At 41.2% G+C, this 15,749-nt stretch overlaps 1 protein-coding gene across 1 annotated transcript; it reads left to right on the top strand.

Moving 5' to 3' along the window:
* Window positions 1-4,586: 4,586 nt before the first annotated feature.
* CEP57L1 (centrosomal protein 57 like 1) lies at window positions 4,587-15,400 on the top strand. The gene is made up of 10 exons (XM_059831621.1): window positions 4,587-4,728; window positions 6,470-6,649; window positions 7,235-7,356; window positions 7,773-7,889; window positions 8,175-8,252; window positions 9,981-10,079; window positions 10,802-10,879; window positions 10,988-11,217; window positions 12,867-13,011; window positions 15,170-15,400. Exons 1-10 carry the CDS (start codon window positions 4,587-4,589, stop codon window positions 15,398-15,400), a joined length of 1,422 nt encoding a protein of 473 aa, XP_059687604.1.
* The last annotated feature ends 349 nt before the right edge of the window (window positions 15,401-15,749 follow it).

The raw sequence follows: 15,749 nt of genomic DNA, 5'->3' as shown, positions 1-15,749 counted from the left end.
CATGGGCAGCACTAAATTACCCCATGCTTGATGCAGGGTATGTATGAACTGTCTACTTCGTGTTTTTCTGTGTAAAATAACACTGGGCATCTGAGCATCGCCACTGCATCCGCCAACACCGGCTGGGTCAGTTCCAGTTAAAAGCCTAAAGGGCTGGCAGCGAGTCTGGGTATGACCTGCACAATGCAAGTGCTTCCCCCCTACCCCTCCCCGCCACAGCACAGCTGGGGTGGGAGTGGGCATTTCTTCCTCCCTTTCTTCCCCTCCACTCCCCTCTGCGTGTAACCTGGGTATTTTGTCAGCCTCCCTTTAATAGGCATACTTCTCTCTTGGCTGTTCCCCAGACTCCAAGGAGTGCACTAATTTTCTCAACCAAGGGCTTGTCTAAACAACAGTGTTTTGGCTGCTTTAATGAGTGTTGTTCAAGTGCTAAATCCCCTTAAGCCTCATGGAGTTACATTAGTACAAACATTGCCATTTGGGAAGCAATATCTGCTTTAAAGCATGTCTCTAGCGCTGTGTACCAGCATCCAGGGTAGCGTGGAATTAAAGAGCAGGAGGTTAAGCTTGCAATGAATGCAGACTGTGTAACCTGTTTTAAAAAGCAAACCTGTCTGTGATGGTTTTATAGAGACATAAATACACATGGGGGAAAAAGTTGATGGTAGGACAGTTGACGTCCAAACATACGTCAAGCTACTTAATTATTTCCTGATAGATTTCTTGTCCTAGTGGGTTGAAAGCGGTCAGGATGTTTGGTGATGCCTTGCTGGTATAGAGTGACTTGGTCCTTTTCCTGGCCCATGTCCTTGCCTGAGACCTGCAGTGTTGTAGACATTACTTCTGTGCAGGATGGTTATATAAACTGTATTTACCTGCTAAGATATTAAAGGAATTGTCTACAGCAAAGTACCTCTACTAGAGTAATTATGTTGGCAGAGCCTCCAAGCGCTATAGCAACCATTCCTTCAGCCTACTTCACACAGCCTCTGTGTCTGAGGAAGCTGTGGCAAAGCAAGGCGTCCGTAACTATGTCCACAGCAGAGGTTCTGCAAACACAGGTGTCTCGGTTGTGTGGTGTTGTATTCCCTCACACCCATTGCTGAGCCTGTGCCCTTAGGAGTAGCTTGGGGAGCTCCCCCCTCCAGCCACAGGCTGCATTTTACCCTCTGCTGCGCTGGCAAAATTGTGGGTCTGCAGAAGTTTTCTGGTGCTTTATTCCCTCCCTCTCTTATTCATTATTTGCTTCGGATCACCGCCCTCCTTACAACTGTCCACAGACCCATCTCCTTGGAAACAGCAGAACTTGTTTATGTGACAGTAATAAGGAAACTAATTGACGCGTAGCAGCTGCAGGCATGCGAGGGAGCCGTGTTCCACCAGAGGATGTCGGAAAAGCGAGTCTCCGCTTATGCTGACTGACGAAAGGTTATATGGCGTGAGCAAAAACTACCTTATTCCTCTAGAGTTTCCAAAGTTGCCTTCCCCTGTTCACAGCAGCGGTAGGAAGCTTGTTGTGTGCACTTACGTGTATTTTTATGGACTTCGTTAGTCTTTTTTATCACCAATGTGTAGAAGTAGAGAAGCAATGGAAAAATTGGTAAGTCTTGCTTATTTCTGATTTTGTGGAATACTGTGCTGGTGCACTGTGCCATGCCAGGCCCATCTCCTCTCCTGTCTTGGCCCTGACCCTGCCTATGGTCACAGGACTCTCCCATATATTGAGACTTCTGCTGCTCCGTGCTGCGTGCCCTTCACTGCCACTGCCCCTTGTGCTGTTGGAAATGGCTGATACACCTGACTGGCCTAGCTGGCTGTTAGAGTCAGTCCAGAGTCCCTGTGCGGTGTTTCCTGGTCCTCCAAGACGGAGCTGTGGAGGCCCATAAATGGCTTTTGTGGCCATAAATGTGGCAAGGTCACCCGGTGGGACCTCTCGCCAGCGATGGTGGCGTGCCTGGCTGCCTGCAGCTGCCGACACCGCGCCGAGAGCTTGTGGCTTGGGCTCAGGCAGGATGGCAGCTGGGGCCCACAGGGAACTGTTGTGGTTTAGTCCCAGCTGGACTAATCACCACACAGCCACTCTCTCACTCCCCTTCCTCAGCTGGACAGGAGAGAGAAAATATGACAAAAGGCTCGTAGGTTGTGACAAGGGCATAAGGCGATCACTCACCAATTACCATCATGGGCAAAACAGACTTGACTTGGGGAAATTAGTTTAATTTATTACCAATCAAAATCAGAGTAGGATAATGAGAAGTAAAACCAAATCTTAAAAAAAAACCCACCTTCCCCCCACCCCTCCCTTCTTCCCGGGCTCAACTTCACTCCTGATTTTCTCTACCTCTTCCCCCCGAGCGGCGCAGGGGGACGGGGAATGGGGGTTGTGGTCAGTTCATCACACGTCGTTTCTGCCGCTCCTTCCTCCTCACACTCTTCCCCTGCTCCAGCGTGGGGTCCCTCCCATGGGAGACAGTTCTCCACGAACTTCTCCAACGTGGATCCTTCCCACGGGCTGCAGTTCTTCACAAACTGCTTCAGCATGGGTCCTTTCCACGGGGTGCAGTCCTTCGGGAACAGACTGCTCCAGCGTGGGTCCCCCGCGGGGTCACAAGTCCTGCCAGCAAACCTGCCAGCGTGGGCTCCTCTCTCCATGGGTCCACAGGTCCTGCCAGGAGCCTGCTCCAGCATGGGCTTCCCACAGGGTCACAGCCTCCTTCGAGCATCCACCTGCTCCTGCATGGGGTCCTCCATGGGCTGCAGATGGATATCTGCTCCACCGTGGACCTCCATGGGCTGCAGGGGCACAGCCTGCCTCACCATGGTCTTCACCACGGGCTGCAGGGGAATCTCTGCTCCGGCGCCTGGAGCACCTCCTCCCCCTCCTTCTTCACTGACCTTGGTGTCTGCAGAGTTGTTTCTCTCACATATTCTCACTCCTCTCTTCCCCGGCTGCCGTTTCCCAGTTTTTCTCCCCCCTTCTTAAATATGTTATCACAGAGGCACTACCACTGTTGCTGATTAGCTTGGCATTAGCCAGTGGCAGGTCCATCTTGGAGCCGGCTGACATTGGCTCTATCAGACATAGGGGAAGTTTCTAGCAGCTTCTCACAGAAGCCACCCCTGTAGCCCCCCCTGCTACCAAAACGTTGCCACGCAAACCCAATACAGGAACTCTCTGGAAAAGGTCTGTGATGCAAGGGTAGCCTGGGCAGCCCTCCTCTTGGGGGTCTGGGGGGCCGTGCCGGTGTCAGGGGGACCGCCCTGAGGTGTGGGATCTGCCCTGGGGGTGTTAGCACACAAAAGCAACAGTGTCTGGGAGGCCCCAAGTCAAGCAAGCCCTGGCAAAGAGATGCTCATGTCGAAGTCTCCATGATGACAACTTGGAGGAGGAAGGAAGTACTTCCGTGTACCTTTGGTTTAGTGTGTATCTTGAAGAGGCGGTGTGGATGGATGATGTTTTTTCTATTTTATACGGCCTCTGAAACAATGCTGGAAGAGCTGTTCCTGGAAACTTTTTTCGTTATTGAAAACTTTCTTCCCCACCCAGCCGGTATGAATGGCTTTTCCTGAGGTGTGCTTCATCAGCAGGTTCCAGTCTTGGTTTGGGTTTCTTCCTCCTGTTACTAGATACCTCCTTTGGGTGACTTTCTTGGAAGCTGGCGTCTGTAAATAGCCTTGCCCAAGTGGGAAGCCTGTTCCAGTTGCATGCCCTGTGTTTTAAACTCGAGTGATACCATAATTGTTACATCATTGAACCTTCAAATAAGCTGTTTTTCTGTCAGCTGAAGCTATATATACTCATTTCTTACACTGTATCAAGTGAAATGCTTGGTACTACTTTACTAGGTAGCTGCAGTGTGATGTAAAACTTGCTTTATCTTCCTAGAGGTTGTATTAGACTAGAGCACTTTCTGCAAGTTTCACTGTCCATGTCTTGAGTGTCAAGGAAAATCACTATTTGACAGCATGTAAACTGTCTTCAAATGTGTTTCTGATAAAATAGAGAGTGTGAAAGGGTGTGGCAGAAAGGCAGTGGAGAAACAGGATTTAATACATATGCTTAATAACGGGGAGAATGCTGGGATATTGCATGTTAAATATCCTTCTGTTATCTCAACACTAAATGTGGAGAACTATGTCTTTATTATGTAATAAAGCCATATGTAAAAAGATAGGCGTTAGACCACTAAGGAGGCTGGAAATGAAAACAGGCTGTAAAACTTGGAATGTTGCTCTGCAGGGAACACTGAGAGGCAGACAATGAAGTCTATAAAACAGGTAAAAGTCAAGGAATAACAACATTTTCTATTAGAAGGACAAAAATCATCATAAATTATTAGAAAGCACCAAGAAAAATCTTAGAAAATTTTGGGTGGTCGAGGAGAGCTATGTTCAGTGTTGTGAAAGGCATTGTTTTGGAATTGCATTAAAATACAGGATTCATCTGGGGGTGTGTGTGGGGGTTTAATTATTATTTTGGTGCACATGATCTGGTTTGATATAAACAGAGCCAGGGACATACTTTGAAAAGTTGTGTAGTCCATTAAAGAGCTAATGGCATTAAATAGCTCTCTTTTTTACAGGCTATGGATTCTGAATCAAAGAACAGTTTCATAGGAAGCTTTCTTCAGCCACCAGATAAGATGCTTCCTGCATCCTTTGCTTATATAGAATCAAAGAAGTTGGCAGCTGTTGGTGGTGACAGGCCTTCTATCCCCAATAACCAAGGTAACGCCAAACTATGTCCTTAAAGCGGTCTTTTTAATTGTTCCATGTGAAATCTCTTGAGCAAATTCCCCATTCTGTTTCACTCAGTTCAATGACTTGCTGTGATTATCAGACTGACATTGAGACAGGATGTATATGTGTCCTGAGGGAGTAGTCTCCCTGAAGTCATATGTCTGGAATGGAAACTGTTGCAAGTCTTCTAACATCCTTATAAACTTTGGCTTTGAAAATTGTTTAACTTAAAATCGTCAGACTTCCTCTAAAAGCAAAGGAGAATGCTTCAAACTCAGCAGAAGCAGTTCATGACTTCAAATACAGCAAAAAAAGATCATTAGTATGGGACACTGACTTGAAATCGGCTTTGCGTGGTGCTATTTGACTCCCTCTAGCTTAAAATCACTTCTAAGGTTTTTGTGTGGTATGATTCCTTGGGAGAACTTTTGAATAACGCAGACTCTCAGGCAAATTAGCAGCATGAAAGTTAATCTGTATGAAATATGGGTCCACTATGATTGTCCTGTGTCTTAATTGATGATTACTCCCTGGAGCTTACAGGACAAATGCTCGGTGGCTTAATGTATCTGGAGAGCTCAGTGAATCACAAGGGTACCATACTTATATTTACTATCATGGACAACTTTGCAATATAGTACAGACATAGCCTATGTGTGTGTGTGTGATCATTGTTCTTTCATTTGAAGAATCTGTGACTTTTGTAGTAATCTTTTGTCATACAGAGTTTGGGCTTTTTGGATTAAAACGTTGAGTTTAATGTTATGTAGTTAAGTGTTTAAGTAAGGAAATGTTTGGCATGCGAATAGAAAGATGGAAGAAGTGGTTCCACTTAATCTTTCTGCTCTCTGATATCTGCTTTTTGCTTCCTTTTTTTTTATATATTTCTTAGTTTTATTCTAATGGGGCTATGATAAGCTGATGAGAGTTGTTATGGAACTAGCAATATTTGCTGGGTATTCCTCTGCTGAGAGAATTGGTATAGGGAAGCTATCAAGGCTTATAAAATGTCAGAAAAGAAGCTTAACTTGTTACAGAATATGTCTTAAACTTCCACAGTTAAACTTCCACAGGTGTGTATAGTCTTTGGAGAGCTAGTAGACTTTTCCTTGTAGCTGAAATTGCAACCTTTATTGTTGGCATAATTTTGACACATACAGATCTGAGGCTAGAAGCAAAATCTTGCAGACTTATTTCTATGGTTTAAAGAATCATCAAATACAAGAAACTAGACATTGGATCATTACCTTTTGAGACAATAAAGTTTTTAAAATGCATCCTCTACTAAAATGTCCCTTTGTGTCTGATTTCCCTTTCTGAGTCCTTTTTTTTTTTTTTTTTTTTAATCTGTCCACACTGGTTGCATTACACTAAAACTTGTGACCTAACTTGGATACCTGTGTTCCCTGCTTCTGTGTAATCAGAAGTCCCAGAGTTTGTTATACTCAATTTGCAATGATATCTTTGTGCTTGCTACCATTTGGAGTGAAAGTAGTTTTGCTCATAGGACCTGGGCTTTATACCTCAGTTATGCAGTAAACATGTCCATTTTCTCCCAGATATGTTCTCTGTGTGTTAGTGTACTGCTGGGGAATATAATACACTTTAGGAGTGATCCTAGGAAGAAAATTTAGGTAGTATTTTGCTGTTTGAAGTGTTTTGTAAAAATAATAACAGTAACAATAATATGAACTGTTACTTAAGGTGTAATTGTTGCATTGTTTGCTAGCTGTGGTGGCAGCCCTGAAAACTCTACAGGAAAAGATCCGCCGTCTAGAGTTGGAGAAGTCACAGGCTGAAGATAATCTGTGCAGCCTGTCCATAGCAGCTGCTCAGTATAAGAAGGCCTTAGAGCATGAATCCTACAAAAATGACACAGCACATCAAGAACTCATGCAACAGAGGAAAGGTATTTCTCTTGAGTGATAAGGTGTAGCCACAGCAACTCCAAGACTGTATAACCCAGGGAGTGTTTGTTTGTTTTGACAAATTGCTAATTAATGCGCCCCCCCTTTCTTTTTTGCTTCATAATTGGGGAGGGGCAGGAGCTTGATAATTGTGGTTCAAGTTGAGATCTTTTTTACGTATATTAACCAAGTATTGCACAACCCATAAAGCTATTTTAAAGAAAAAGCAGATTTCAGGTGGTATGTTTAACTCCTACAATAAGCAAGCAGCTGCTTACATGTATAACACTGCTAACTTGAGGGAAGTGAGGAGGAGGGAAAAACCAGATTCTGGTTAGATATCTGGTGATATAAATTAAAGTAACTGCAGTGCTCACACCTTTGGAATTCATATTAGGGACTAGCTCTGGAAAAACATCTTGATTCTCATGTCTTATATATAAAATATATTTTAACCACATGACTTGTTCAGACTAATAAAACTTTTCTTGCATGTTTTCAAGATAGAGAGTTCCTCAATGAGATGACAGACTGGCTAAATGGGTAGCTCCCATTGCTGTACTGAATGTTTTTGTTTCTTCCTGTAGATGTAACTGTGCAGTTAAATGCAGCACAATCTCGCTGCTCCCTGCTGGAGAAACAGCTGGATTACATGAGGAAAATGGTTTCCAGTGTGGAACTGGAAAAGAAAATGGTTTTAGAACAACAGGTGAAGCCTTTTAACATACTAACAAAGTAATGATATAGTTAAAAAGTATAGAAATGTGTAAGATTAGAACTTTTTTATGGCCATCATTCTTCCTCAGCTCTTCTCAGGGTGGTAGCAAACGGAAGCAATTTACTGTCTGACTGGCTGATGACAACCATTCAATGAATTGTATGAAAAAACTGCCTAGGTGGAGTTCTTAATGAGCAAAACCATGCTAATACTTGCACATTTGGTAGACAAAAAGACTGCTGGAAACTTAAGCCTTCTTCATCTGCCTGGTATTTTTCATCACTTTGTAATTTAAAAAAAATTAAATTTAAACTAGTTAAACACCTTTACTGTAATGTGTTTGGTTTTTTGCTGTCTGAAACAATTTCAGTCAGCTGTCAACTCCATTCTTGCTTACTTTTTTCCAGGCCCAGCTTCAGAAAGAGGAAGATCAGAACCGGTTAGAACTGCATGCAAAACTGGAAAAGCTTGAAATGCTAGAAAAAGAGTGTCTTAAACTTACTGCTACTCAGAGAATTGCAGAAGTAAGCATGCATGGAATGACAGTCTGAAAGTCATTCATTTGATATAATTTGTATGTCATACTGTTAATAGTACTAAGTTTTGCAAATGTTTCCTCTGTTAAAGCTAAGATCATAAAGCATACCTGACTGAATGACACCTTGGCTTCATTTGCATGAGTCTTTTTTTCAGTCTGGGCTTTAAAAATTCCTACAGTCCTGTTTTATCCCAGATTACAATTGCAAGCTACTTCAGACTTCTGCTTCAGCATGTCAAGTGTGACTAATCATTCTTGTCTTCAAATTCAGGACAAGATCAAACACTTAGAAGAAAAGCTTCGTGAAGAAGAGCATCAGCGTAAGCTAATACAAGACAAAACTGCTCAGGTAGACTGAAAAGGTTTTATTTTATCATATTTTTTATTATTGAAGAAAGCTAATCTCTCTGTCCAAAATACCCTTTTTTATTACATTTAAACTCCACATGTTTATTACCCAAGAAGAACTCCTGGAATATTACCTAGACCAGTTATAAACTACATAGTAGAAAGCTTGCCAGGTATGTTGCATATCTCAATCAAGGAAGATTCTACTTGGTTTTGTGTTAATGGTACAATTCATCAGTCTCAAAGCTGCTATAAGTGATCTGGGCAGAGAATGAATTTCTAGAGAATCTGCAACTAAATCAGATAACCTTAACTTATAGTTACTAGAAAGTGGTCATATAAGAAACCTTACACCCCAAGTAAGGTTGGTTATTCTGTTTGTTTTCCTCTTTTTTTAAGATCTGCTGAAATCTAATATACTGGACTATACTTGGAAAAGTCTTTAATCAGTGATACTGTTACATTGTTCATTAAGTGAGAGCCTGAACAATTCATTATTCTGTGAAGCCATAGTCAGTTTGTTGGGCCACCATCCATCTGAGAGAGGAATATTTGCCAAAGAGAGCAAAATCTAAGAAACCTTTTGTTAAAGGGGCAAAGTAGCTTGAGGTATTCCGAACGTCACTTCACTGAGAAGTAGCAGCCATTTTGAAAGAGAGCAGTTGTGGTGGCATTCCCTTGGGGTGGGGTGGGAGGATGCAGAGCTGAAGAATAATATTGAAAGAACCTAGCCATAAGCGAAGCTGACAGCTTAAATTAATTCATCATTGCTGCCAGTTCTTATATGTCATCCAAGGATGATGGGTTTTCATCAGTCCAGGAAGCTTGCAATAACATGCAGATTGTAGCCCAGGTATCTGACCACCTCCAGAATCTGGCAGAATGACACAGTTGAAAACTTGCAGGTTTTAGGGTTTCTTGCTTAAACTGCTTGCTGCTGTAGAGCAGAAGGCCCAGTATGGAGATTTTATCTTCTGAGAAACATAGTAAGAATGTCTTTCCCAGAGCAGTAGTATAAACATGTGCACAAGAAAGACTTAGATGTACTCAACTGAGTCCTAAACTAGTATTAGTACCATCTTAGTTCACTGCAGGATCGATTTAGGTCTGTTGGATCTGGCTTGGGAAACACAGGGTGCGGGGTGGTTCCCTTCCTTTTGATGACAGAAAAACCAGAATAATCTCACTTTTGGGATGGACCTCCAGCATTATTTAGCCGGAACTGTTACACATGCCAAAACAAAGTCCTTGTCCTATGTTTAATTGGGAATGGCTATTATCCTGTTCATCATGGGCCTTTATATCAGCTTTGAACTACAGAGCAATCAGAGGATTGTTCAGCAGGTTTGACGTCAGTGTTACACAGACGGGCTCAGTTCTCTCTGCCCCAGACTGTAAAATCCAAATGTTCGTATTCTTTGGATTTTAGGATCAGATCCCCAGCATGCAGCAGGACTGGCTTATCTCAGTTGCTGGTTTTCACAGGGGAAAAATACAGCTGCTGTGGCTGAATATGAAAATGAGGACTTCTAAGACAGAGCTGCAAGATCTGCCTGACACCCTGCCATCCTGTTCAGTTTTTAAGTGTAGCATATGCCTTCCAAGCAGGACAGTTAATAGTGCCCTTAATTGGTTCTCATCCAGGCATGAAAGAGGGAATTAGACCATGTGATTTCATACTTGTAATATTACACTAAATAGTTGTTTTCTTTTTTGCTTATTCCTACAGCTTCAGGCAGGATTTGAGATAAACAGAATTTTGATGTCTTCAGTAACATCTCAAAACAAACCTAAAAAGGAAAACGGGAAGAAGAAAAAAACTAAGAAGGTAGAATGAGAGTTTTTATTAGCATACTGTTGCTGATAGCATCTGACTCGCACAGAGATAGGAATTTGTGAAAAATGGTGATGTAAGAGGCACTTGGTTTGTCTGCTGCACTTTACTCCATTTCCAAAGTGAAGAACAGTGCTGAATACCTCTTTTTTTTTTTTCCTTTGGTAATTAAAACTGGGCTAGGACTGGTAGCACCTCACTGGAAAACTTTCCCTTACCAGCACGACAATAACCTTTGTTACAGCCTTATTGCCATCCCCCCATGTCCTGTCTTAGCTGCCTTTCAGTTTATCTGGCAAAATTAGTTTCCAAAGCAATTTTAACTAGGCATCTTAAGATGGTGTGTTTTGGGGGGATTGCTGAAATCAAGATAATTGATTTTGCAACACGTTACAGGTCAGTCAAAATTTTGCAACTGTGGTTTTGCAAACTTAAGTAAGCAATGTTCAAGTTCTTTAATGTCAACCTATTTGTCAAACTACCTGCTAAACACATCTGGAATAAAATTTACTTGTCTCAGCTGTTTGAAAGTCCTACTCATTCCACATACGGGAGGGAAATAATTTTTTTTTTTAAACCAGAGGGAAACGGAGGTGATGCATTTCACTGCTTGTTTATTTGAATTTTACTTACTTTAAAAAAAAAGTTTAAGATTGTGCTGTTGGGTCAGCAGATTGAAATTTCTGGTCTTACTTTTCCTGTCTGTCTTATGGCAGAGAAATCCTACAATGAAGAAAATGCATCTTTCACCATTGCATGTAAAGGCTGGTGAACTACCTTTTGTGGCTGGGAAGGTGAGTAAAACCAAATGTTCTCGCTAAACTGGCATCTACGTTTTGAATAAGTTTCTTTACTGTCATTGTTAATCACTTCTGTAAACCACTTAATAATTCTGCTTTAAGTCTGTCGGTTCCAGCCATTCTGTTAGTGCAAACGTACAAAGTGTGTTGCATATTATGAAGCATCGCAATCCACGTGTCTCATCACGAAGCCAAGGAGGAGCTACATCTGGGATTGCAGGACACAGTGCATTTTCAAAATCTGTATCCTCTTGTTCCACATCACCTACTGCTACCAGAAGTCTTTCAGACCTTCTGTTGACCGTACAAGACGAACTGGGCCAAATGAGCTTGTGAGTACTCATCCCTGGTGTTATGAGTGAAAGTGACTTCAGTGGTAGCCTTGTGAAGCTACAGGTGTGCTATAGTTGAACCTAGCCTCTTTTAAGTGTAGGACTACTTGTTGACAGAATGGCTTGAGCAGGCCTGACGGGTAGAATTTTTCTCATTCAAAAAATTTTCTATCCTGGTGTGTAACTGATCTTGTGAGCAAGCAACATGCTCTTCAGCTGGGTTTTTCTGCTTCCACATCCTATACTTAACTGAGCTGTGGCTGAAGTAACAGCTGCAGCAAATGAAAAATCTTTCAGGTCTGTGCTTTTTAAAAATTTTAAACATATTCTGAGATCTACAGAGTGGACCAAGAACGTTCTCCTGGAGAAAGCTGCAAAGGTAGTGTTGATGTTGAGTAGGCTGGCAGCATGCAGTCAGTCTGGGTGGTAGAATAGGTTAGTACAGCTGTGGCAGGAATAGTCCTGTCACAACATCTAGCCTATTCCTTTGTCCTCACTCTTTCTGTGTTCTCTCTGTACATGCGTACCTGATGGGTCTTTGTGCTGAGACAGTCTGGAGTTCATTCCCATTCCTTGTTAATAGCAGGAGAACTTGCCAGTCCTGTTAAGGGGGTTTTGAAAGAGGTTGCCCAGAAAATGGGAAGGGTGTGGAAGAAGTTAACGCATTAGATGGGAGTGTACGTTTCTTTCTAGCCATGCAAGTAAATGTGGATTACAACTTGTTGTGGTCTTAGGCATCTTCCCATTAATGCAAGCTTGTAGAATTGTGGGCCAAAGCTATGTAGCTGGTCATAGTAGACATGTCAACATGATGAGCTGTGGTTTGAACAGAGGAGGATGTGTTGGTTAAACCAGTTAGGATGTTGACACTGTTTTGAAATCCTTGATGTGGCAAAATTTAACGTGGCAACCAATCTCTTCTTCAAAAAGCTTTGGCTTATTCATGGCAATTCAAGGATGGGCTTTTTTTTTTTAATAGCAACAACGAGTTGCTTCAATTAAACTGTCAAGGAGCAACAGTTGCTCAGAAGTCAGAAGAGAAACCGTGACCTTTGTAAAGAGATTATTCATCTAAGAGAGGGTCTCTGTTTTTGACTAGTTCAGATATCTAGGTATCAAGTAGATCTACACAATTTCTTTTAATTAAGCTCATTAATTTAATTAACCAGCACACCTCACTGCAAATAATTTTGAGTAGAATATTTTAGTTTTAATTATCTGTCAGAAGAACTAGAACTTAAATGTACTAGTTTAAACAATACTTTTCTGTATTACACTAAGCTTTCAAAGTCTGCACTAAATTGGGCAGGAAGTGAAAATACCATACTGCATAGCTGCTGTTCATTTTCCAAATTCTCGTTTTGCACACTATTACACATGTAGATGTTATGACTGTGGCAAGGGGGAGGAATAAGATGCACATCAGCTAACAAATTTGAAATGAGAAGATCAGACACACTGGAAAAACTTTTTCTTTTCTACTGTGAATGTATTCCAGATTAATGTGTATTGTGTGAGGGGGTAAATAATGCTAAATTGCTGTACTCTGGACAAAACGGCTAGCAACTCCTGCAATACACTGAAAGTGTTGGAAGCAATCCTAGAGACTGTATCATGAATACTTAGCGTGCCATTCTTGTCTTTAATAGTGAGCATCAAGAACTTCTGAAGCAGATACAGGACACTCAAGACTCCAAAGTTCGTGAAGACCTAGAACAGGTGCTGGATTGCCTTGTAAAGCAAATGGAGATTAAAGGAGAACAAATATCCAAGCTGAAAAACCATCAGGCTACCGTAAGAATAAGATGTAAACTCTCTAGCTAGTAGCACTCTAGTTGAAAGGCTGCCACAACTCTGCCTCCTGTTGTCATTAACTAGGAAGTCATTGGAATGCTTAAGCCAGGATGTTCCAATGTGAGTGATTACAATTAGGCTGCTAGCTCAGTGTTCTTGTACCTCCAATTCTTTCTTTTGATCAAGAAAAAGTGCTTACAGCTGGCAGCTAGGTACGTATGCTAGTGGGAAAACTTTCTGCCCTGTGGCAGTTCTGCAATACAGAGCTGGGTTGCTCAGTCTGTCACTTCTGCTCACTGCGTTAAGACAAACTGTTGAGATTTCATTCCTTTGTGTCCTGTCCTTCTAGGGAATGAGAAAGAAGCTGTAATTCCTGTACAGACTGGATTAAATGTCTTTTCTGTTACTGAAACATTGAAGCTTTTTATTAACCAAAGAGTCTGTTCACCACAGCTTCTCCAAAGTCATAGCCAGACAAGCCTCCTTTCAGTTTTGTTTAACCCCTAACGTGTATGCATTTTGTCAGTATTTGTTTTAGAGCCATAGATAAAAGCTTTTCATACATGCCCATATAAAATCACTTTTTTTGTAGATGAACAGCTTAACCCTTTTGTAGCAATTTGGTTTGGAACATATAAAAAATGCAATCCATAGTTCTGTCAGATAGTTTTCTATTTTTCCATTTTATGTTTCAGGATAAATAGACTCACCTAAGAACTTCGCTTATACAGGAAACAAAACAAAATTCAGTGTGAGACCTTATGAAAGAGGGAGGTGATAGTTAATTTAAATCTGACCAATTTTATTCATGTTCATTCTTTGATAGATTTTACTCACTCAAACCTTTTACTGTCCACCTAATAGCAAGCACAAAGGTGCTTATGTCAAAGTAGAATTGTCAGAGTTGCGTGTTAGCAATACGGACAAAGGACATGGACTGTTGAGTCCTCACTGCCTCTCTTGGCAATGTCAACTGTTTTTTGGACAGATCTCTTACATTCTTGAGGAGCCAAAAATTACGGTGTTACTCCTTGCCTCAGAATCTTGCTGACTTCAACCTCCAGGAAACTTAGACAATGGACAACAACTGCACCTTTGTTTCTTTCTTTTGCATATCTTTATGGCTACAGTCTGCCTTCATTTTGGGATGAGGAGATGAGGAGTAGTACATACAACATGGTGCAACCTTGTTGTCATCCTTGCCTATTATCAGGGTGCAGATCTGCTGGCAAGTCATCTGTGCTCTGGTACAGCCTTATCAGAGCACACGCCTTAGGGTCATGATGTAAATAGCACATTCTTTGTGTTTGTCTGTTTGATTACTGTCCATCATGCCCTGGTTATCAATACAGGCCACTCCTGTAACCCTTGGCCTATATCGTTTTTTCTGGTGCTTTTGCATGCAGACATTTCTAGTTGTATTTCGTACAGACCAATCAATATTTCTGATGCATATTTCTGCTTTTAGAACCTGTCACACTAAAAATGCTGTAGTCATCTCTGTGTTTCACAGTTAATAATATGTTCTAGAATGCAATTAAAGGTAATCATTTTTAGAAATGGACTGAAAGCCTAAATTGGCATATGGAATGCTTCCAGCCTAATTTTATCTTTGGGAGTGACCTTTTCATGCCAAGTGCAAGTCAAGAATTATTATTTGACGTTTAAAAAAACATTCTTTAGCAATCAGCCCTATTTATTCTGTTTTCCAATTTTGTTATGAGGCTTCAAAGTAAACTGCTTAGATACAGTAACCAATAATAAACAGTATACATTTTACAGGTTTGTTGGGGTTTTTTTTGGTTAGGGTACTATGATCTGAAGTGGAAAAAGACCGTTGTGAATATAAATTGGTAACAGATGATACTCCGTCTCTCTCAAGCAAGCATTTTTACCTTAGGGAGTGATGGGGTTCAACAACCTATTAAGTGTGGGTGAGGTCAGTTTTCTGTAATGCTTTCTGTGTGGACAACGTCAGTTTTCTGTAGTGCTTTCTGTTACAGTGAGTCAACTGTATGCAAGTGTAGTAGGTTTTAACTTTTTTTTTTTTAATATCCCTTAGACATCTTTAGTTTGGAGTTTGGTAGAATTCCAGTAAGCTCGACAGCTGTAGGTCTTCCGAGTATGTAACATTCTAATTAGTAATCTTTCTTCCTAGGTGCAGAAATTAAAGAGAAAAACTCAGAAATTGAAGCAAGAGACAGCTCATGACAAACTAAAGTGTGGTGACAAAAAGAAAGCAAAGGAGATTGCAGTTACTGTAAGGGAAAGTATGTCTAAATCTTGTCCTGGGCAGAAAAGCAGAAGCTCTCTTCAGCTGCTAAAAAATGTGCAGAAACTTCAGTCATCACTGAAAAAAGATGATATCATGTGGGAAAAACAGTTCTGAAGTTTACTGTGTTAGAAGTTTTTGAAGTTGTCTGACAGCTAGTAAATTTTTAATTTCACAAAATACCTTTTAAAAATAAAATAAATATACCATTTTACATTCTAAACGGTCTACTCACTACTAGGTCAGTTTGTTCATCTCAGAATTAGTTTTCATGTAAAGTAGCTGTAATTCAACTACATTGACTTGTAATAAAGTGTTTTGATGGAGTAATGAAATGCTTACTTGTTAACTTGTCAAATAAAATTTTATACCTTTTTTACACTTAAAATAGTATGCAATCTTTGATGTCCTGTTCCCGGTGCTGCCAAGGAGATACTTAGAGCTCGCTTTTCTAGAATGACTTGGG

The sequence above is a fragment of the Gavia stellata genome, chromosome 2 (genome assembly GCF_030936135.1).
Source record: "Gavia stellata isolate bGavSte3 chromosome 2, bGavSte3.hap2, whole genome shotgun sequence".
NCBI classification, from domain to species: Eukaryota; Metazoa; Chordata; class Aves; order Gaviiformes; family Gaviidae; genus Gavia; species Gavia stellata.
The sequence above is the reverse complement of the archived record's forward strand: the minus strand, read 5'-3'. Positions and strand labels throughout refer to the sequence as shown.